The sequence below is a fragment of the Alligator sinensis genome, unplaced genomic scaffold (genome assembly GCF_000455745.1).
Source record: "Alligator sinensis unplaced genomic scaffold, ASM45574v1 scaffold907_1, whole genome shotgun sequence".
NCBI lineage: Eukaryota > Metazoa > Chordata > Crocodylia > Alligatoridae > Alligator > Alligator sinensis.
Genome location: NW_005841925.1, coordinates 3,705,062 through 3,726,453, shown reverse-complemented (window position 1 = coordinate 3,726,453; position 21,392 = coordinate 3,705,062). Strand labels below are relative to the sequence as shown.

At 44.9% G+C, this 21,392-nt stretch overlaps 1 protein-coding gene across 1 annotated transcript; it reads left to right on the top strand.

Annotated features, from left to right (window-relative positions):
- Window positions 1-801: 801 nt before the first annotated feature.
- Window positions 802-20,262, top strand: GATD1 (glutamine amidotransferase like class 1 domain containing 1). Its single transcript, XM_025198566.1, has 7 exons — window positions 802-973; window positions 2,465-2,541; window positions 7,459-7,564; window positions 9,116-9,223; window positions 10,253-10,347; window positions 16,359-16,452; window positions 20,108-20,262. The coding sequence occupies exons 1-7, from the start codon at window positions 916-918 to the stop codon at window positions 20,260-20,262; spliced, it is 693 nt and encodes a 230-aa protein (XP_025054351.1). The 5' UTR covers window positions 802-915.
- The last annotated feature ends 1,130 nt before the right edge of the window (window positions 20,263-21,392 follow it).

Sequence of the window (21,392 nt, the reverse complement as noted above, 5' to 3'; positions counted from 1 at the left end):
TTAAGGGACAGAGCACTCCTAGATATGACTGAAGTAAATGAAACCGGGGTTGAGAACAGAAAAATGCTTTAAAATCCTCAATGGAAGAAATTACAATATAGGCGTATCATACCATGCACTCGAAATTAGTTGATGCTTTTGAGTAATATGTGTACTCTCTGAGCGGGGCCACGGCTGAGTCAAGTGTGGGCTGCTTGCCCCTAGACTGAACTATAGGGCTGGGAGACCTTAAGGGTCCATGGCTCCAAACGACCTGCTACAAATGCAGGACGGCTTCTCCTTATCATCCCTGGTCAAAGCTTACACAGCCTCCTTTGGAAACCTCCAGTGAGGAAGACCCCACAGCAATTCCCCTGGGCTGCTGATGCTTGCGCCTTGAGGTCCTAACAGCAGGAATCAGAATTAAGCTGGCATTTCCAAACCCACAAGCATTTTGCTTTGTCATTTGAGCAGCGCTTGTAAAGTGCAGGGTGAAGAACAATGCCAAGGTCTGCTTCACTAGTCACACACCCACCACCCCACAGCTGGGTCACCTCACACACTGCAAGAGGCTGCTCCCTCCTTCTTCTCCTTCTCCTTCTCCTCCTAGCGCCTCTGGTTACCACCCACCTGACCAGCCCTGTCCCACTAGGGGCTATCCCATGCTGCCCCTCTCCCTCAGCCTGTAACCATAGCACCCCGATCCCATGATGCTCCTCTCCCCTCAGCTTGTAACTATGGCACCCGGCCCCACCCCCTCGCTCCAGGTCCCACGAGGCCCCGCCCCCCACACACGCGACCAGAGGTGGGGCAGGGGGCGGGTCCGGCGGGCACTAGTGGCGCGTGCGCATTGGCGCCTGACGCGTGCGGAGCTTGCGCCAGAGAGGCCCCGGGTCTGTTTGCACTAGTGAGGCAGCTGCAGCCCTTCCCAGCGCCATGTCGGACCGGCTCAGCAAGCCCACGTGCCTCATCGTCGCCAGCTCAGCCGCCGCGGGTGAGTGGCCTCCCGAGCCAACCCTCGTCCCCCACGCGGACAGTGCGCATGCTTTGACTGCAGCCCCCGTGTAGTGCGCATGCTCTGTCCTCTGACTCCCTTCCGTGGGCAGTGCGCATGCTCCGCCTCCTCGCAGGCGTTTGGGAGGGGTCCCCTGTGCCTCCTTTCCGCGGCGGGCAGTGCGCATGCTCATGAAGGGCAAGCCTCCTAAGACACGTGCTGGGCGCGTGCCAGCTCTTGGCGGGGCTGGTGCCACGTGGCTCTGCAGCCCGGGCGGATTGGGAGGGTCCCGGCCCCGGCTGCTGCGCCCAGGCCTTGCCCTGCCCTGCTTGCTTTGGCTGGGGCACGTCCACGGTACAGGTGTCTGCGCCCGTTCCCAACTTGCCACCGTGCAGCTGGTGCCCATCAGTTCTGTGGGGCGAGCTGTGGGTGGCTTGGCCACTGCGAGGGGCTCCCCTGAATAGGTCTTGGCTGCTGCATGCAGGGCCTGCAATGCTCTTCTTGTTCCTTGTCCAGGTGCCGGGGAGAGTCCTGGCTGTGGCGCTTGGAGCCACTTCAGTCTGCCTGGGTACCCTGGCCTCAGCCTGCCCGAAGGCAGGGAAAGGCAGTGTGGGCCAGCCCTGGTGGCAGGCATGCCACAGATTAAGCCCTGCGCCCTCCCTGAGGGTCACTCCAGTCGCCTGCCCTGCTCACTGCTCTGTTTTCTGCTCCCTGACAGGTCTGTTACTGTATTCCCTGCCTCCTCCCTGTCTGCCACATGCCACTCACAGAGGCTGCCTTTAGCACTTGTGGTGCCCGTGGCAGGGGTTGGCCACCACTGCCATAATTTCATAGTTACTATCTCATCTTCTGACTGACTTCAGACTTACGTCACCTAACTACTCTACATCTGTAAACTGAGGCTAACAGTATCTTCATGTCTCCCTGCGGTATTGGTGGTGGTATTGTTCATTACGGCTGGTGAATCAGTTAGTTCCCGTACTCATGGGAAGGAGTTGTAAAATGCATAAGTGGCTGCAAGTTGTCCTGCATGGACCTGCAATGTCTAGTAAGAACTGTGATTTTGGTGAGGCTTGCGGCATGATCCTTTTCTATGCCTGGTCGCTCTTATGGGAGTTCTTTGGAAAGGGCATAGCTTGGTTCCCTTTCTCTGGAGAATGGCCATTAGCTTTGTGGGCTGTTACTTGTGGGTTGGGGGGGAGCTGCTGTTAACTTTAATTTCTTTAAATCTGAGGTGACTTGTTCTTACTTTTTCTGCACCAGTCTGTACAGTATATTGCAATAGGTGATGTCAAGTTAAAAGGGTCCAAATTTCTTATCTTTGTGAATACAGAGCATTCTGCTTGCGTAGAGATCTTGGGAGCCTTTAAAATGAATTGGAGATTCAGTTAACATGTGTTAGTAGACCAGATGTATGCAGTATAGTTGGGTTTAAGATGCAGTGATTTTAGTTTGTTTATTTTTTTAATTGTCCAACTCTTTTTTCCCTAGGGGTGTCTGCCCAATCCTTCCTTCACTCTTTCACGCTGGCTAGCTCTGCTTTTAATCTACAAGTTGCCACACCAGGGGTAAGTGAGAGGTCACAATCATTGACACCATTATGTGCTTTGAGGATCTGGAAGCAGCCGGTACCTGGTGAATGGAGTTGTTTGTAATATAATGGGTTATAAAAAGGTTTGTAATAAAGAGGAGCTTTGCTTCTCTCTATAGATTAAGTCAATGAGTCCTCAAGCCCTTCGACCCTTGTTTTAGTTTAGACATATTCTAACCCCGTTACACTCAGTTGCATTCCTTATATGTACATTGTAAACCTGTGCATAATTCTTAGCAAAACTGGGGGCTTTCCTGGTACTTCTCAAAAGTTTTGGAAGTGGAGACCTTGGTAATTAGTAGCAATAATGAAATGTTCTCCTTTGTTATGGTCTCTTGACAAATGCTGACAGATTCTAAGAACTTGGAAGATGACTCCTATAAGTAGGGTCTGGTTTATATTGTGGGCCCAGCTGGCTGATACTGTGGCCCGATTGTGATGAGGGCTGCCATTTTCACACCTAGATTGGGGGCTGTTTGTATCGTTGGCTGCTGCAGGCTGGAGAAAGCATTCCTCAGCCAGCAGCAAAAGCCTGGCAACCCAGGGGAGGGGGGAAGGGCTCAAATGGGACAGGGGGAAGAGAAAGGATGGAGGCAGGTAGGGGAGGGGATGTTTGCTTCTCTAGGTGGGAAAACCAAGGGCTGGGGGTATTGTGGGCACCCGGGAAGCTTCCTTGGCAGAAGACCCTGGCACCAGGTACTTGACATCCTCTGCACAAGTGTTCTCTCCCCTTGCCCCCCAATCCTCGGTGCCCCAGTTTTCCTACCCAAAGAAACAAACTGCTCTTCCCCTGCCCAGTGCAAGGGCCCTCCAAGCCTGCAACAGCCATCTTGTTGCGATGAAATGCCATGATATGGCCACTTGCTGAGGAACTCCATTAATTTAATTTAGTGATTTCCCACCTCCGCCCTTCCCCCCCCCCTCCCAAAAAATTTGAAATTGGAATTTTAACCAGGCCCTACTTATAAGGGAGAAAAATTGGGTATTGTGTTCATGGCTGCTTTGTTGTGCACAAAAATGCCTGAAATGTTGAAGAAAAGGGAAAACAAAGAATTTCTGGTCTTTTTTGCCTTGGAAGGCTACCAGTTAGAGAACTAGGGAAATCACAGCATCATGAGAATCAAGAGAATGAAAACTGAGCAATAAAGAGAGGAAGAGGTTTTAATCTAATTCTTTAAAACTTAAATCTGGATTTTCTATTCTATCTACTTTCTATTTGGTAAAGCTAAGAGAAACCTTAAAGGAGCCTGGGTTGTGTCTCTAATTCTTAGGCTTGATGTTTTCCGCACTAACTCAAGGGTTGTCAGCCATGTTAGACTTGAGCTACACGTTGGAAAATGCCAGCTCTTGGCTTTTACTCTCTTTTTTGACTACTGGAAAATAATAGAGCAGTTCTTCTGTTACAAAGAACTTGGACTACAGTAGGTCATGTTTTTGACACTATGGATTCCTATCTGAAATATTTGGGTTTAGCTTGTGAATCATGTGCAAGTGTTTACACATCTAACATGCTTATATTGTGTGGCACCCCATGGCACCCTGGTTGAGAATCACAGCTCTGATTTATATTCTGATTACAGTTGGCAGTATTTAGTATCTCAGTTGGGGACAGAGGTATCACTTCTGTCTCTGATGCCTTAGGTCTTGCAGTGTTGTGTGTTCAGCTGAGTGTGGGGGTGGGGGTGCGCGCAGGTCTGGCAGACTGGGTATACTAGCTCTGCATCAACTGAGAGTTCCTCCTGATCTGGAGGAGTTCTGTTTCCAGATCTGGCTACTGTCTTCATGCCTCTCGTGAGCAGTGCAGAATGGCTGGAAGATCTGAAAAAAATCTTGCCTTTGGTGTTTTGTTAACTGTTTAATTGTACTGACTAATGCCTTGATCAAAGCAGACAAGGTTCCTTGGGTGAATTTGATATCTTTTATTAGACCAACCCAAATAGTTGGAGAATAGTTATTACGCAAGCTTTCGGGTTCAAAAACCCTTTGTCAGGCTAAGGAAGTTTCAGCAGTTGTTGTGTGCTCTTCCTGGATGGAATGAAAAGTAAAGAAGCCAGAGGCTGGGCTGGGGAGTCAGTTTGATCAAAGCATGTGTTTTTGTTTAAATATTTGGATTTTTTTTTTTCCTTTTTAAGGTGTTAAAAGGAAAACCATTGTGTCTGCCCACACAGAGTCAATCATGGGGTCATTTCTGATACTGAACATAAATTTCTTTTTTACTTAGTTGTGTGGATTAATGGAAAGATAAATTTGCATGCGCTTCACTGCAAATCATCCCCTCATTATAAAAGGTTCAGTAAATAACTTTTCGCTTTTAGTGTGACCTTGTAGGTTTTTGGTCATAGTTGTATGTAATGAAAGGTTGTCTTTTGCAGTTAAAGTGAAATTGTATTTGTGTAAAGACAATTAAAAAATAATGACTTGTTTTAATCCTGCATTGAGGCTTTCTCTTTGCCTCATACCCAAACTAGTAACCTGAATCAGTTGCGTCTATCCAACAAGCTCTGTGTGCATGTACGAAGTTAAAATCAGCAGCTAACACAGTAACACCAATGTAAAGAGATGATTTCCTGTGTAGCAACATTTCTGTGTCATGTTTGGGGGCTAGCATTGGGCAGTTTTCAGATGTTATGAACAGATGTGTTCCAAACTGCAAGGGTACAGATATTTCTAGCCAAAAAAGAGCTTGACCCTTGAAAAAGAGGAACATTTTTAAAGAACTTTATTTTGAAGTGCTGCCTGAAAGATATGCATGCTCCTAGCCTACACAACACACTGTTCTATTCCTCATTCTACCCCAGACCTGGGATTCAAAGCACTTCAGATGTATGTCTGTCTGTACTCTTAGGTAGTAGACTAAGTGAACGTAGGCTCTTACTAAGTATGTTTTTCATGCAAAAGCCTCTTTGAACCAGTTCATAGGTCCCTTCTGACCCTACATCTACGAATCTAAGTAGATCTTCAAGTCTGACCCCCTGCCCTAGGCAGGAGAGAATACTGGGCTCGTATGACCCCAGCTAGGTAATTATCCAGCCTCCTCTTAAAGACCCCTAAGGTAGGAGCCCTTGGAAGTTGGTTCCAGATCCTAGCTGCCCTGACTGTGAAGTAGTGCCTCCTAACGTCCAGCCTAAACCTACTCTCAAACAACTTATGGCCATTATTCCTTGTTACTCCGGGAGGAGCTCGGGAGAACAGGGTCTCTCCCATTCCCCGCTGGTCCACCCTGGTAAGTTTATCGACGGCCACTAGGTCCCCTCTTAGCCTTCTCTTTTGAAGGCTGAACAGGTTCAGGTCCCATAGCATCTAATCGTAGGGTCTGCCCTGCTGTCCGTGGATCATGCGAGTGCCCTCCTCTGGACCCTCTCAATGCTGGCCACATCCCTCCTAAAGTGTAGCGCCCAGAACTGGATGCAGTACTCCAACTGTGGCCTGACCAGGGTCACATAGAGGGGGAGGATCACCTCCTTGGCCCTGCTCGTGATGCATCTGTGGATGCACGACAAGGTGTGGTTAGCCTTCCTGATCACATCCTCACATTGGCAGCCCGTGGTCACTTTGGAATCAATAATGACTCCAAGATCTCTTTCTGCCACTGTGCTTTTGAGAAGGGAGTTCTCCAGCCTGTAGGTATGCTGCTTGTTCTTACTGCCCAACTTTGTCAGTATTGACTCTCATCCTATTCTCATGTGCCCACCCCTGTAACCTGTCCAGGTCCAGTTAGTCTTCTGGTGCCACCCTACCCTGCCTTTTGCCTGACTTCAGACTAATGCAGCTAACTTTCTCACTGATCATATAAGCAATACATAATAATCTTGATAGCCAGTAGACTTTAGGTTAATTTAAAAAAGAAAAAAGGTATTTTTGCAGTTCCATTTTTCATGTTGTTCAGAAATGAAAATGAATAATAGAGTTTAAATAATTTACATTTGCTTTTAGATCAGTAATTCAAATTTGCAGTAGGCAAAGAAAAACTAAAATTACCATCTGGCAAATGTTTAATGTTCTCCTAGTTTCTATCAGTCTAGATTTTCAAATGTTAACATTACTATTGTTAATCTTTTGAGAATAAAGGCTCACTACTTGCCATGGAAAAAGTCATGGATTTATTAGAGCAAACAAATGGAATGGTGAGAATCTTAGTTTAAAATAAATGATGCATAAAAACATACCTGTGGGGATTTTTAGTCCAGCAGAGTAGTAATAGCTTAAAAGTATATAAAGATAAATCACAAAAATAATAATAAAAACAAATATATACAAATTCATGGAACTGTCTTATCTTTATAGCTGTCAGCCAAGACTGATAAAAGTCGTCTTATGGTGGGGGGGGAAGAACCCAAGTCGCAGAATTTGCCAAAGAAATGAAATAACCTTTTTATTGCTATAGAGTTCTTTTTACAATCTAGTTGATCTAGCCAGGTCACCAGCAACTGAAAACTCTAATGGTTACCTGGTTGAAATACATTCAGGCAGTCATAGAAATCTTTTCTACATTTGGCATGTTGGCTTCTTGAACAACTTTATTGCTTTTCCCCTAAGAGGGGAAAAAAAACAACCTTGTAGTTTTGTCAGTATAACTGCATTTATATTAGGGGCTTTTGCTGTCTCACGTGTCATCAGAGAGGATTCACCTGACCGGCATGACTGGCAAAAATCTAATAGGTAAATCATAGATACAGCCCTTTACTAGGTAAGCCCTTCAGGCCAAGGTTAAGGCATCTTGCGGTGAGACCTATTTTTTCTGTAAACAGAGTCCGTTTGGACTTTAGTGAATATTTAGCTGTTTTTTTAAATAATAAAAACAAAACCCAAGAGGCATACTGGACAGTGGGAAATAAATTAAACGGACAACTATGTACTGATGTTAACTGCTGTCTTTGAATCATGATTTCATTAGGGGAAGCCAATTGACTTTGTAGATGTGAATGACAGCAACTTGCGCTGGATACAAGACTTCCGGATGAAATCTTATGCAAATCCTGCGAAATTGGAGTCAATTGATGGTGAGCGTCTTTTGAAATTAACTCCATGTATGTTATCTCTGTTTTTGTTTCTTTAATAAACAAATGCATTGTCTTAAACCTCAAGAGGGAGGGAGAGGGGAGCAAAAAGGCATGTTCTGGTGGATATTAGGGGTGTGCAAAGCGGGCTGTATTTGATTTGGATTCGGCCCACTTTGGGGGGCAGTGATTCTATTCATTGATTCAGATCACTGTCTCGATTTTGATTCTGCTGAATCTGAAGATTCGATGCTGATTTGGAGATTAGGCACAGCTTTAAATGTTTTTTCTACATACCTCGAGGTGCCAGGCGTGGCTCGTGAACACTGCGGTGGTGGGGCGGATGGAGCATCTCACAGGAGCATGGGATCTGGAAGTGGACTGGGTGTACTTCCGGTTCACTTCCAGGTCTGCTGCTGAGCACCCAGGGGATGCCGCTGCCCCCTCCCCCTGGCTCGGTGATCAGCTATGGGGAGACCCTGGGTGCCCCCCCAGACTCAGGTGGCACCAGTCGCGCACGGGGGGGCCCACCACTGAGCATGCTGGGAACACCTCCTGTGGGACACTCCATCCGCCCCACTGTCTGTGTTCAGAAGCTGCCTGGTACCTTGAGGTATGTAGATAAAACATTTCAAGCTGTGTCTATGTCCAAATCATCAAATCTCTCCAAATCGATTTGGAGTCTTCCACTTTGATTCAGAGAGATTAAAGGGTCTCCTGATGAGACTCGGCTGCTGAATCGGGCCAAATCTTCACCGAATCGAATTGGCGACTGAAGCTTTGCGCAGCCCTCATGGATATTACACTCTTGCCACTTTAGTTCCTAGAACTACTTGTGTTTACTAGAAGTGGCTCGAGGGAAAATTTTTCCTTGGGAGAATCCCTCTAGATTTTTTTTCCCTTAGAGAATCTGCGTCCTGGACAGCATTGAGAAAGCGTAGAGTAGTCTGTGGGACAAAAAGTAGAATATGAAATGAAACTATAAAACTAGGGCCTTCTTTTTTTCTCTTCTAAAGATGTGTACTCAAAGCCGTTGAGGTAGACTGTACTTGACAGGTTTTGCTTGGAAGGGCTTAAACTTGAAAGGCATGAGGATTCAGTGTCATAAGAGTATTGGACAATGAGAGAATATTGTAAAACAGGCTATAACACAATTTGTGAAAGAAGTGGCAGGTGTTTATCATAGAGAACCCAAGAAGAGCATCCGTGAAAGAAGGCATGAAGTCAGCAAAGGAGTCAAAGTGACATCTCATGAAAGAGATTATATAGTGCAAAAGAAACATGCAGAAGATCAAACAAGGGAAGAACAGCAGGCAGAGCCTTACTGATGAGAAACTTAAATTTGCATGTGTTATATCAAAGTATAACTCCTTCTGATACCCCAATTTTGGACTCTAATGATAGTCACATGAGTAGCATCTTTTTCGTTTGATTTATTTTTTGCATTCAAAATGTGGCATTTATGAAAGTTAAGGCTCACCAAAAATTTAAAAATAAATTCTTGCCTGTTAAGGTATTTATGGTTCATCTTACATATTTTCTCCTCTTGACTAGGTGCTAGATACCATGCCTTGTTGATTCCTAATTGTCCAGGGGCTGTGACTGACCTTGCAAATAGTGGATACCTAGCAAGGATATTACAGCACTTCAGCACAGAGAACAGTAGGTAAACCCTATTGGAGATCTTTGGGGGTTTTTTGTGCATTTTTGTTCAGTAAAATCTAGAATCTGTTCATTATCATTGGTCAATGCAGGATTTCATTTACTTTACGTTGGAAGTTTGTAGTAGTTTGTAAACTAGTGATGACATACCTATCAGGGTTTGGATTATTTACATACCATATGCACCTGGATCCAAGATGACTTTGAATTTAAGGTGACCACCCAATGATTTGATTCTGTACATGGAAAATTATTAGTATGTTATTTTCCATATATAGAATCTAATTGTGGGAGGGTAATACTAAATTTGTTTCCACATTGCTGTGGTGGGGAAAGCAGATGGAGGGGGGGCGGGAGGAGAGAAGCAGCTTTGCCCTTCCAATACCTGCCCCTTGGTCCCTGCTCCCCTGCCATTGCTCCCCTCCCCCATGCTGCTTGTCTCCATTGCTGCCACTTGGCCTATGTGGTGGCTCTGGCCTGGGGCAGAGCACACAGTGGCCCTGACCCCAGCCAAGCAGTGACAGCAGTCCATGGCCTGGATTGGGGCGAGAGCTGTAGCCATGGCAGTCTACCCCTGGCTGCATGCTATGTGGTCTGCCCCACTGAACAAGCCACCTTGAGCCACCCAGGCCCCAAAATGGCAGCAGCTGTGGCAACAGCTCCAATCCTGGGCCCAGGTCAGGGCCAAAGCTGCAGCAGCTGCCTGACACGGGTTGGTATTTGAATCCAAGACAAGGGTTCCCCCACATTATATTTAAAATCCAGGCACTTAAGTGTTGTAGTCCCGTTGAGCTCAAGTGCATGACATAGACTTAAAGTTAAGCATGCACAGAACTGTACAGGATGGTGGTCAAACTTTGTAAAACTGACAAGCAGAAAAACCATTGAAACCAGAGAACACAAATGAAATGGCATAAATTCACTTTCGGAAGGCAAACTACAGTAATATGAGAGATCTTGTTTGATGCTGTTACTTTCAGGGTATTTACAATTAAGTACATTTCTCAAATGCTTTCTTATTTTCTTTAGAGCCTATTTGTGCTGTTGGACACGGAGTTGCTGCCTTATGCTGTGCCACAAATGAGGATAAATCCTGGGTATTTCATGGATACAGCCTGACCGGGGTAGGTTTGGTCGAGAGTGAGATTTCTTAAAGCCAAGAGCAAGATTTCTTAGAGTAGCTTCTTGCCATGCGAGGATTTTACCAACTTCTTGCCATGTGAGGTGTGAGAGAGCTGTGCCACAATAAGTGATAGTGCATGATATTTTATATTAGGGTTTGAGACCCTTTGGTCCACATCAGACAATTGATCTGGTGTGTTTGCAGTTTTGGAACACAGACTTTATCAGGATTGGCCCTGACAGGAGGTATCATAGGATGGTGAGCTGTGTAGGGGGATCTAAACTGTATATACAAGGGGTCTTTTGCATTTTCAGTGTTGTTCTGTGAGCAGTACCATTCTCACATTTTCACAAACCACAAATAAGGTGACACAACTTCTGAGCAGACTCACTGCAACCTTTCTGGCTGATATTTAGGGGCTTTAGGAGCCACAGACTAGTTTGACTATTCAGTTTCATAGATTCATAGATGTTAGGGTCAGAAAGGATGTCAGTAGGTTATCGAGTCCAACGCCCTGCCCTGGGCAGCAAAGAGTGCTGGGGTCAGACAACCTTGTCCAGTCTCCTCTTGAAGCCCCTCAAGGTAGGGGAGAACACCACCTCCCTTGGAAGCCCACTTCAGATTCTGGCAACCCTTACTGTGAAAAAGTTCTTTCTAACGTCCAACCTAAACTTGCTCTCTGGCAATTTGTGGCCATTGTTCCTAGTTACTCCAGGGGGTGCCCTAGTAAATAGAGCATCTCCTATTCCTTGCTGCCCTTCCCTGATGAATTTATAGGCAGCCACAAGATCCTCTCAGATCAACTATGACTCCAAGATCCCTTTCTGCTGCTGAGAAGGCCATCCCCCCAGCCTGTAAGTCTGGTGGTTCTTTTTCCTCAGGTGCAGCACTTTGCACTTGTCTTTGTTGAACTGAACCCTATTCCTTTCTGCCCATTTTTCCAACCTGTCCAGATCTGCCTGGATCCATTCCCTACCCTCTGGTGTGTTAACTTTACCCCATAATTTGGTATCATCTGCGAACTTGGACAGAGTGCTCTCCACTCCCTTGTCCAAGTCACTGATGAAGACATTGAATAGCACTGCTCCAAGGACCAAGCCTTGCAGGCCTCCACTGTCCACATCTGTCTGGGTCAATTTATCAACCCATTCGCCACCACTCTAGGTGCGACCCCTAAGCCAATTTGCTACCCAGCTGACTCTGTAATTATCTACATCACAGCCTGTCAGTTTGTTTAGGAGAACAGAATGAGATGCTGTACTGAAGGCCTTCTTAAAGTCTAGGTAGATGACATCTACCTCAACTTCTGCATCTAAGCATTTTGTGACCTGGTCATAAAAAGAAACAAGGTTACTTCCAACCCTGATGTCTATGAATCTATGAATCTATGATCCACCTGCAATGAACCTGTGCTGATTTTCCTTTCAGCGTTATTTCCCTTGGTGGGCTCCCACAAATGTGATCCTTTATGACTTTTTCCAGAGTCTTCCCAAGGATAGAGGTGAGACTAACTGGCCTATAGTTTCCTAGTTCCTCCCTCCTCCCCTTCTTGAAAATGGAGACCCTACACTGGCTCTTTCCCAGTCCTCTGGGACCTGACCGGATTACCATGAGTGCTCGAGCAGCCATGCCAGAGACTCTGCTATGACACTGGCCAATTCCTTCAGCACCCTTGGATGAAGTTCATCCGGGCCCACTGTTTCGAACACATCCATCCCCTCCAAGTGCCCTTTCACTAAGTTTGTGGCCTGATGTCCTGAACACATCCAGCTCCTCCAAGTGCCCCTTCATTAAACCTGTGCTAACAGTTGGTGGGATGGTGTCCCTCCTGTGTCTATCTATGATCCAACTGGGAGATGCATCTTGGTCTATGTCTAGGAATACAGATGCAAATAACTCATTGAAGAGCTCAGCTTTGTCTTCCCTCTCTGTCACCAGTTGCCCTAATTTGTCCTATAGGGGTCCTATGCTATTCTGCGCCTTCTTTTTGCTCCCTATATACCTGAAGAAGGACTTTTTGTTGTCCTTAATTTTTGTTGCCAGCCTAAATTCTAATCCTGCTTTGGCCTTCCTAACTGATTCCCTGCAAGTGCGAACCAGGGAGGTATGCTCCTCCTTGGTAACTAACCCCTGTTTCCACAGCCTGTATACCTCTTTTTTTGCCCTTAGGCTTTCCTGGACTTCCCTGTTCAGCTTCTTGGCCTCTTTGCCCCCTTTTATGTGCAATGGGATTGTCTCCTGTGCCCGTAGGATCGCTTCCTTGAGGAACAAGCACCCTTTCTGGACCCCCACTTCACCAGTGCTCTTGAGTTTTAACACCTCACTAACTAATCTCCTGAGCGCATTGAAATTAGCCTTTCTGAAGTCTAGTGCTTCAGCCCTGGTGGTTAGTTTACCCACCCTTTGCTGGATAGTGAATTCAATTAATCGATGGTCACTGTCCCCTAGGTTACCTTGTACCTGCCACCAAGTCTTCCACTGTAGCTAACACCAAGTCCAGCACGGCGTTTCCCCAGTGGAATCGTATACCTCCTGCGTTGGGTGGAGGTCCTGTATGCAGGTTAAAAACCTACGTGAGCGGTTAGATTTGGCTGACTGCTTCTCCCAGTAGATGTCAGGGTAGTTTAGGTCACTCATGACAACCATATCTCTAGACCGTATGGCCTCTGAGAGCTGCCCAGAGAATTCCAGGTCTAGCTCATCCTCCTGGTGTGGCAGTCTGTAGTAGACCCCTACTACCAAGTTCCTTTTCCCCCTGTCCCCCTTATATCCTGACCCACGCTACCTCGGTTTGGCCCTCCTCTGATCCCATCTTGATTATAGAGGATGTATATTGTTCCTTAACATAGAGAGCAACACCCCCACCTTTTTTCCCCGCTGTATCCCATCTGTACAACCTGTAACCCTCAATGCCTACCACCCAATCATGAGTAGGGTCCCACCAGGTTTCGGGTCAACCAGGTCGAAGTTGTTGCTTGCGAGCAGGAGTGCAAGTTCCCCCTGCTTGTTCCCCATGCTCCTAGCATTAGTGTAGAGACATTTAAGCCCCCTGATAGGTCCCCTTGGTACCCCCCTGTCCTGACGTCTATCGGGCTCCTTAGTGCTTACCTGGACTAGTCCAGTGCATTGCTCATAGCTCGCTGGTCCTAGGTTCTTCTTAGCCTCTGCTTCCCCGTCCCCTGACGAACCTAGTTTAAAGCCCTTCGGAGGAGATCAGCCAACCTGTAACAGAACAGGCTCTTACCTTTAAATGTTTAGTGCCATAAGGCTGACAGTTTGTTTAATTTCCTTTTTTTAAATTTTAAAGGAAGCTCGCTTAGAAAAGGGCTGTTCATGCAAGTTAAAAGAATTTCAAACTAGGGCAGCAGTTACTGATCTCTTACTCATCCTATTGTGCTGCTGTGCTGTGGGGTCTCAGATCTCACACAGACTAAAGCCATCTATGCTAATTTATCAGGGTCATACAAAAGTTTCCTTAATGCAGCTGTTATGGATGAAAATATACATGCACAGTCAGGAAATTATAAATTCTGGTTCTCGTGGAAGCTGTAATACAGGTTCTTTGTATACACATTGGTATAATTGTGTGTGGTATAGTTGGTTTTTAATATAATAATACATACATTGTGATCCAGTTACAGTTGCTATGGAAACAATAGAAATGAGTTTTCTTAGAGGCATGTAAAATCTGAGCCAATATGTTAAACTGTAATCTGTGGGGAAGCTTTCATTAAACGTGCATTCTATAAAAAAGGAAATTACCTGATGATGCAGTTGGATAATAAAATGTACAGTTGAGCAAAAACACTGTCCTGCGTAGCCCAACTGACTATTCTGGAGATACTGTGTGGAAAACAGGTTAGGTCAGGGGCGGGCAATAATTTTGAGTGGAGGGCCACTTACTGAATTTTGGCAAGCCATCGAAGTCCTCAAGGTGGGCAGCCAGGGGAAGATGAATATTAATTTTCTAAATTTTTTAGGGGCCCCACAGGCCAGATAGAATGGCCTGGTGGGATGCATTTGCCCACCCCTGGGTTAGGTGGATTTAATTATGCATGCTATTCTACAGCATCCAGGCTTGTCTTCTCTACCCAGTTTAATTAGTGGTGTGTCTCACGTTCTGCTACGAATGCAGGATGGCAGATCCATAGAGCGAAACAGTGAGAGCTGTCTCTTCAGCACCTTTTAGCTAGTCCTGAAGGCTAAGGGCCACAGCTTTAACTAAAAGCAGAGAAGTTACTCTAGATGTGGAACAAAGGACTTGTTCTGTAGTCCAGGATGTTGCCGTAAAGAATAACTACATTCTATAGTTGTGGAATTTATATGTATCAAATGTATTTAAATATGAACATTATCAAGACCACAAGGAAATGGAAGTCGAGTAGTATGTCATTGGAAAGGGAATTTTCTTACTTTTGTACTAAGATTTTGGATTGGTTCTATGAACTCAGTGTCACAGAGCTCTGAAAACTGTTAAATTATCTGCCCTTGGTGGCATAGCTGCTGCTGCTTTTGGTTTAGCAGACAGGAATGTTAATATTAAAAAATATATATCCTTATGAGGGTTCCTATAAAAACAAAAAAACCAGCACAGTGGGAAAATCTAATATACCACAGAGTATTTAATTAGAAGCCATAAAATGGCTCAAAGTATTTGAGCTCTTTTATAGCATAAGTCTATAATTCCATCCTTACTGATGATATCCTGTGATTGCTATGCTTTGCTAATCTCTCATAAGTGCAGTTATGTTGAATTTAATGTAGATGAGGCTCAAGTAATAAAGATTATATTGAAGATCATATAAGATTGCTATTATTGCAAAACAACTTGAAAGCCATCAATTGGAAGTGAAATTATATTTGTAATTGCAGAGCTTGATAGTATATTGTAATATAGTTATCAATTCAACCACTGTAGTGGTTCCTAGAGTCTTTGGACCAAAAAAATCACTGTCAATCTTCAACATTTCTTGCAGATTACCATATCCCCTCACCATCATATTTTTATTTGAAAAAAGGGAGCAGGGAGGAAAGCTAGCCCAGTGGTAGAGGTGATAACCTGGGACCCAGGTACAATTTCTTGCCCCTGTCCTGTTACTGACATTGTGTGTGACCTTGAGCAATGTCCTCTGTAGGAGCCATGGAATTACAAATTCCCCTAGATTATTTGTAATCTTCAGTTCCTTTTAATATAGAGGTGACCAGGATGCAGCCCATGTGCCAGATCTGGCCTGTGGAGCTGTCATCTGGCCTGCGGGGTACCCATTGTGTCCAGAAATTTGGTGGTGGGGGAGTGGTCACAGAATTTAATTGCCAGATGATGTGGCCGTGTCCCCTGCAGGGCTGGATGAATTGGACATTACTGCTTTAGCCCTGTTGACACAAATATAATGTTGGTATGGTCACAAAATGAATGTTTTGAAAAGGGGATTGTGGTGCAGGCTTCTTACAATAGCCCTTCAGACCACCAGTGATCTGTGGACTGTAGTCTGGGAACATCTAGCCTAATGGGTTACTTCAGAAGCTTCTCTTCTGGTTTTCTAAGCACAGTGCCCTAGTCTATATCTATAACACGGGCAAAGGTGTTCACTGGTCATTATTTGTAGAGAGCTTGTAATAGGGGAGTAGAGAAGAGCAGCAAACCCCATGACATCCACTAGGGACATGGCTTTCCCATTCTGCTAAAATAGGATGCTTTCATATGGTATCAATGCAAAACCAAAAGATTGGTTGAAGCCCCAGAATCTTGAGCATATACACCAAGGATGCACCAAAAATATATCCTCATTGAGAAGGTCCCATGAGCATTTCTAATTTCCTTCCTCATTTGAGTGTGCAGCAAGCTTCCAAAAAACATATTTTTATATGCTTTAAGGGAGAAAAACCTTTTGGGAGGAAAGAAGTATGGACAGAAAAAATGAATTGTGAAGAGTAGGCTTACCTTGTAAATTGTGCTTGGTTTTCTTTCTAAAAGCAAAGTAGACTTATCTACTTTTCCTATTTGTTTTTCAGCCTTCTGTGTATGAACTGGTAAGACGGGCCAATTTTTCCAGTTTGTCCATTATTGTGGAAGACTTTGTGAAAGACTCTGGAGCTACATTTAGTGGTATATCACTTCTGAATCATCTAGCGTTACTTTTAATGAATGGGTATTACTGGTGAAATAGTCTTTGTGCCCTTGCTATCTATGCATATGAGCAGGACCATAATAGAATAACTGTTATTTCCCCCCATGAAATACAAGATATAACACCTATAAGAAAAGGCCTTGGTATTTTAAAAATGTTTTAAAATCACAACTCTTTGCCCATATTGGTGATAATTCCCTGTGGCTGGATTGTACCTGAACCCGATGCAACTGTAAAAGGCAGTTAGTATCTGCATCCATCTATACCAAGGGTGTCCAACCTTTTTGAATGTGGGGCTGGATCATGAACTTTTTATCACCTACCCTCCCGAAACGAAAGTATATTGTTTACTTTCGTTTCCCGTTGCAGCACCTCGGGTCTCAGAAAACAGCTTGGAGGGCTACATGTTGGGCAAGCCTGATCTACACAGTTCTGTTAATGCACTTCTCATGGCTCCAGGGTAGCTGGACATGCTTTTTAGATTTACATGCACCAAAAAATTATTAGTTACTTGGCCTGTTTTGATTCTGTGCCTGTGGACTGTTTGTGAACAGAATATTCAGTAGCCTGTTGAAACGGACTTTGCAATACTAGTTTTTTCTCAAGTTGATATATTGTTTTTGTGTGTTGTGTATCAAACAGTTTGACTTCCTTTTTTAAATAAATTAGTAACAAATCTAACTTAAACAACAAATTTAATGTTTAAAGATCAGTTAGTCCTCTAAAATGTACATAAGGACAAATATTTGTCATCTGTCAAAAGTGCTCCCTTAACTCAAGTCACTGTCCACAGGGGAGTCTCATGTTCTTCTCTTCATATCAGCCTGACAGTTTCTTTATGTTTCAGTCTATGTTAAACTTTGGTGTTTCTTTAGTGGCAGGTTGACTTTAAAATGAAAGACCTCTGGTACCAGGACTCAAAAAAAACCAATTCATTAAGGAGGGGAAAAAAATCCAATCTTAACTTTCTACCCCAACTTAAATGCCTACTGTTCAGCTTTGTTGCTGAAAGCTCAGAATGGTTTTTCACTTTGCTCTATCTATGTGCCATATTTACAGTGGTACTGAAGATCCTTGGAGAAAATGAAATAATATAGTGTAGAACAGTGGTCCTCCAGCCTTTTGGCCCAATGGGCCAAATGAGTGGGGCAGGCCTTGTATGTGGGCTGGGATAGAGTCCTGCATGTCAAGAATGGGCCCTGGGGCCCAGCACTGCTCCCTCCTGCCCCCCACACACAGATTGGTCTCTGGGGGCCTGGCATTGCCCCTGCCCAATCCTACCCACTGGGATTGGGCCCTGGGGCTGCCCACTTCCAATCTCAGCGTGTGGGAGGCTGGGCTCTGGGACCTGGCACTGCCCCTCCCTGGCCACCAACACTGGGATTGGGTGCCTGATCAGTACACAGGGCTTGGGGCTCCCCATGGGTTCATAAATTTGGTCTTGGGGAAGAAGTCCCACTGCTGTCTGCCACCAGATTTCTAGACCTGTGGGGAGCAGGTCAGATGACGCAGGGCTGCAGGTCGAATCTGGCCCATGGGCTGAGGATTGAGTATCCCTGTTGTAGAAGGGTTGTGTTCCTTCGTTATAGTTGTCTGTCATGTTCCCTGGTTTGTTTGGCATCTGAAACTGGAAATTCAAGTGTAATTATTTTGATTCTGCTCCTGAAAAAGAGAAGCCTAAAGTATTTAAACTACTTTTTGTTTTGTCTTTTGTTAATGTGACTTGAAATGGACAAAAGTTAGGAATTCTATTTGTGTGATTTCTAATGGAAACAGAAACAGACCTTTTTTGTAAGACATGCTGTCATGCATATACACTCTGACAAGAAAATAGTGCTAATATCTCATCCAACTCCCACGTGCCCTTTTTTCCTGTTTTTATCACAAGCTATTTGTGTGTGTTTTCCCCCTCTTCGATCAGCTTTTTTCTCCACATAATTTATTCAGTAATAATAACCCAGCATCACCTCCGTAGTGACTGCTTGTGATGTCATATATAGAGGTGCATCGATACATTGGTCTAATATTGGATCGGCACCGATTATAAAGAAAATTGACTGTATCGGGAATCAGCATGATGTGGCCGATTAAATGTCCCGTGCATGTGTGCGGCTGCAGGGCAGCGTGTTGGTGGTGAGGAGTGCAGCTGTGTGTGCAGCTGGTGAGTCTGTTGTGGTGGAAGGGGCGTGGGGGGCGCAGATCAGGGCCCCTGTGGTGAGGGAGGGAGTGGGGTTGGGGCTGAGGTAGGCGCTGCCCAGCGGGGGTGGGGGACAAGACAGAGCCGTAGCTCGTCTGGGGGGTGCAGGGGTTGCGTGTGCCCCCAGGATCTGCGCAAGGGAGGGTGGGCTGCTGTTGCGGGCTGGGGCCGGGGCTGCACCAGGCTGTTCCCACCTGGGCTGGGCTGGGCTGTGCTCGGGGCAGACAGCAGTGGCACTGGGAGGAGGGGTTGGGGGGGCTACGGCAAATTTTGGGTTGGCTGTAGCCCCCTCCCAGCGCTGCCACTACCTACCCCGAGTACAGCCCTAGCCCACAGCTGCAGCCCGCCCCGTCCTGCACAGATCTGGGGGCACATGACCCCTCCCCGATGCCCTCCTGGGGTGTGTGCAGCGGTGAGAGCTGCCCCCCACTCCCTGTGGCTCCGTCCTATGTTCTGCCCCACCCCACCCCAGCTGGGCAGTGACTGCCCCAGCCCCACTTCCTCTTTCACCACAGGGGCCTTCCCTCCTTCCCCCATGCCACTTCTCTCCCCTTCCACCACAACAGACTTACCAGCTGCATGTAGCTTTCCATGCTGCGGGGCTGCGTGTTGGAAATCAGATCGATATCTGCCAATATGCCTCCTTAAAAATCGGCTATCGGTATTGGCCTCAGAAATCTCTATTGGTGCACCCCTAGTCATATAGACTTGGCTGAAGCATTACTGAAGCGTGTGGGACAAGAGGAACATACCCGGTACTGTACTATTTTTACCTCCTTACATTTGGATAAGTAGCAGTGGTCACAAAGAAGTGGCGGGGAGAGGGGAAGGAAGTGAGACAGGTTAATGGAATCTGGTAAAATAATAGTACGTGTAAAAATAAATAAATAAATAAATAAAAAACCCCACCACACTCTTTGGTAGAGAAGAGTTGGGACATGCATAGTGAAATAGCATGTTTCTAGTAAATATTGAGATAGAAGGCTGTTTTCACAATAGAGAAAAAACAAGTACCTTGCCACAGACCCTTTTTTTTAGGGTAGTGCTTACTTGGTCTCTTCAGTGAGACCCTTTTATAATGCATTGCAAGATGACTGGAAGCTAAAGAATTGCACTTCAGTCTTTTAAACCAGTGTATCTCCTTAAAATGCAGATTCCCTCTGACAAAAAAGGTGCAACTGAAGGGCCAGTCCTGCTGTTGTTCAATGCAGGAATCTCCTCATTAAAGTTTCAGAAAACTTTGATTAGATCAGATTTTCAGTATTGGCGCACTGATATTTTTTTTTTCCCACCCCCCCAGATCAGTCAGTCCCCAAACAGGTAATTTCATTTGAAATATCATGTTTAGTACAGCTTTATTAGATGGGTGAAATCTGAATTAAATGATATCCATTCATATCAATATTCAATGTCTTTCTTTTTTTCCTTGGATACAGCCAGCAAGCCAGATGCTATACACATAGTGTTGGACAGACACCTGGTTACAGGACAAAACGAGAATTCCACTATTGCAGCAGTCCACAACCTTGTTCTTCTCTGCAATGGCAGGGGAGGAAATATAGGTGAAGTACTGTGGGAATGGATTAATTGACCAGGAAGTGCCCTGAATTTATTTTCAGGAATAACGTTGAATAGTGCCGCAAAAAGGAATATAGTCCTGGTATTAGTAGCAGAGATGTGACTCTTCTATCATCTGGTGTACCTTCCAGTTAAGTCCTCAGTTTCTGTTCGCTAACAGTGGTATTGACAGGTTTTTATCAGGTAAACATTCAAAACTGCTCAGAGACTGATAAATGGAAATGTAGAATTGGGTTCACAAGATCTGTGCACTGAGGGGATACCTTTTGTGTAGCTCGTTGCACTTTAGGCTATTTTTTGGACATATCCACATATTTGGAATAGTAGGAATGAACAGTGTATTCCTACATTGTATTTATTCCCTTTCCTTGTTTCTGCCTGTAAATAAGCACCAAAATCTGCTTTGGTTCTGGGAAGGCTCTTCTAACCTACATTCATCTCCTACATGTTAACAGTTTTATTTTTTTTTGTTTGTTTGTTTGTTTTGAATGGAAGGAGCAGGTCTCCTTGTAGCTGGGATGGATGAAGGACCAGACTGAAGAGTCTCATATCTGTGAACTGGATCTCTTGCTGACAGATGCATCTTGGCATTTCTGTTATGGACTAACAGTCAGTTTAATGTGAAGAGGCAATCTCTATGTTTGTACATGTGGAATGAATGGATGGAACCTGTGAAATAAGAAAGCATTGAAATGCAGTTTACCTTATGGATGATTCTGATAGTCTCACTTTATTAGCACATTTTTTCTCCCCTATTCTGATCCTGCTCTTAAGTCTGCACTGACTCTTGAGTTTGTTCGGGGGTTTTTTTTAAAGAAAACATTTATGTTTATAGTACCAACATTTTTACTTGTAGTGAGAAATTGACTCCATCCAGGGCCACATTGTCAACACTTATTGGACCTTGGTAATTCTTCATCTTGGCAAAGCATAGTTCTGAAATATGCTGTAGTGAGGCACATTCATTAATCAGCAGGAGTCTTTTTGATTTTAATATAAAAATCCCTAGTTAATGCTGCATTTAAATGGTTTCAAGCCTATTATAGTCCCCTGTCCAATGAGTCATAAAGCTGGTTCCAGACTCTAATGGATTTATCAAATGGCGACATACATGAAATATGAAGGAGAACGTTTAGTCAAATC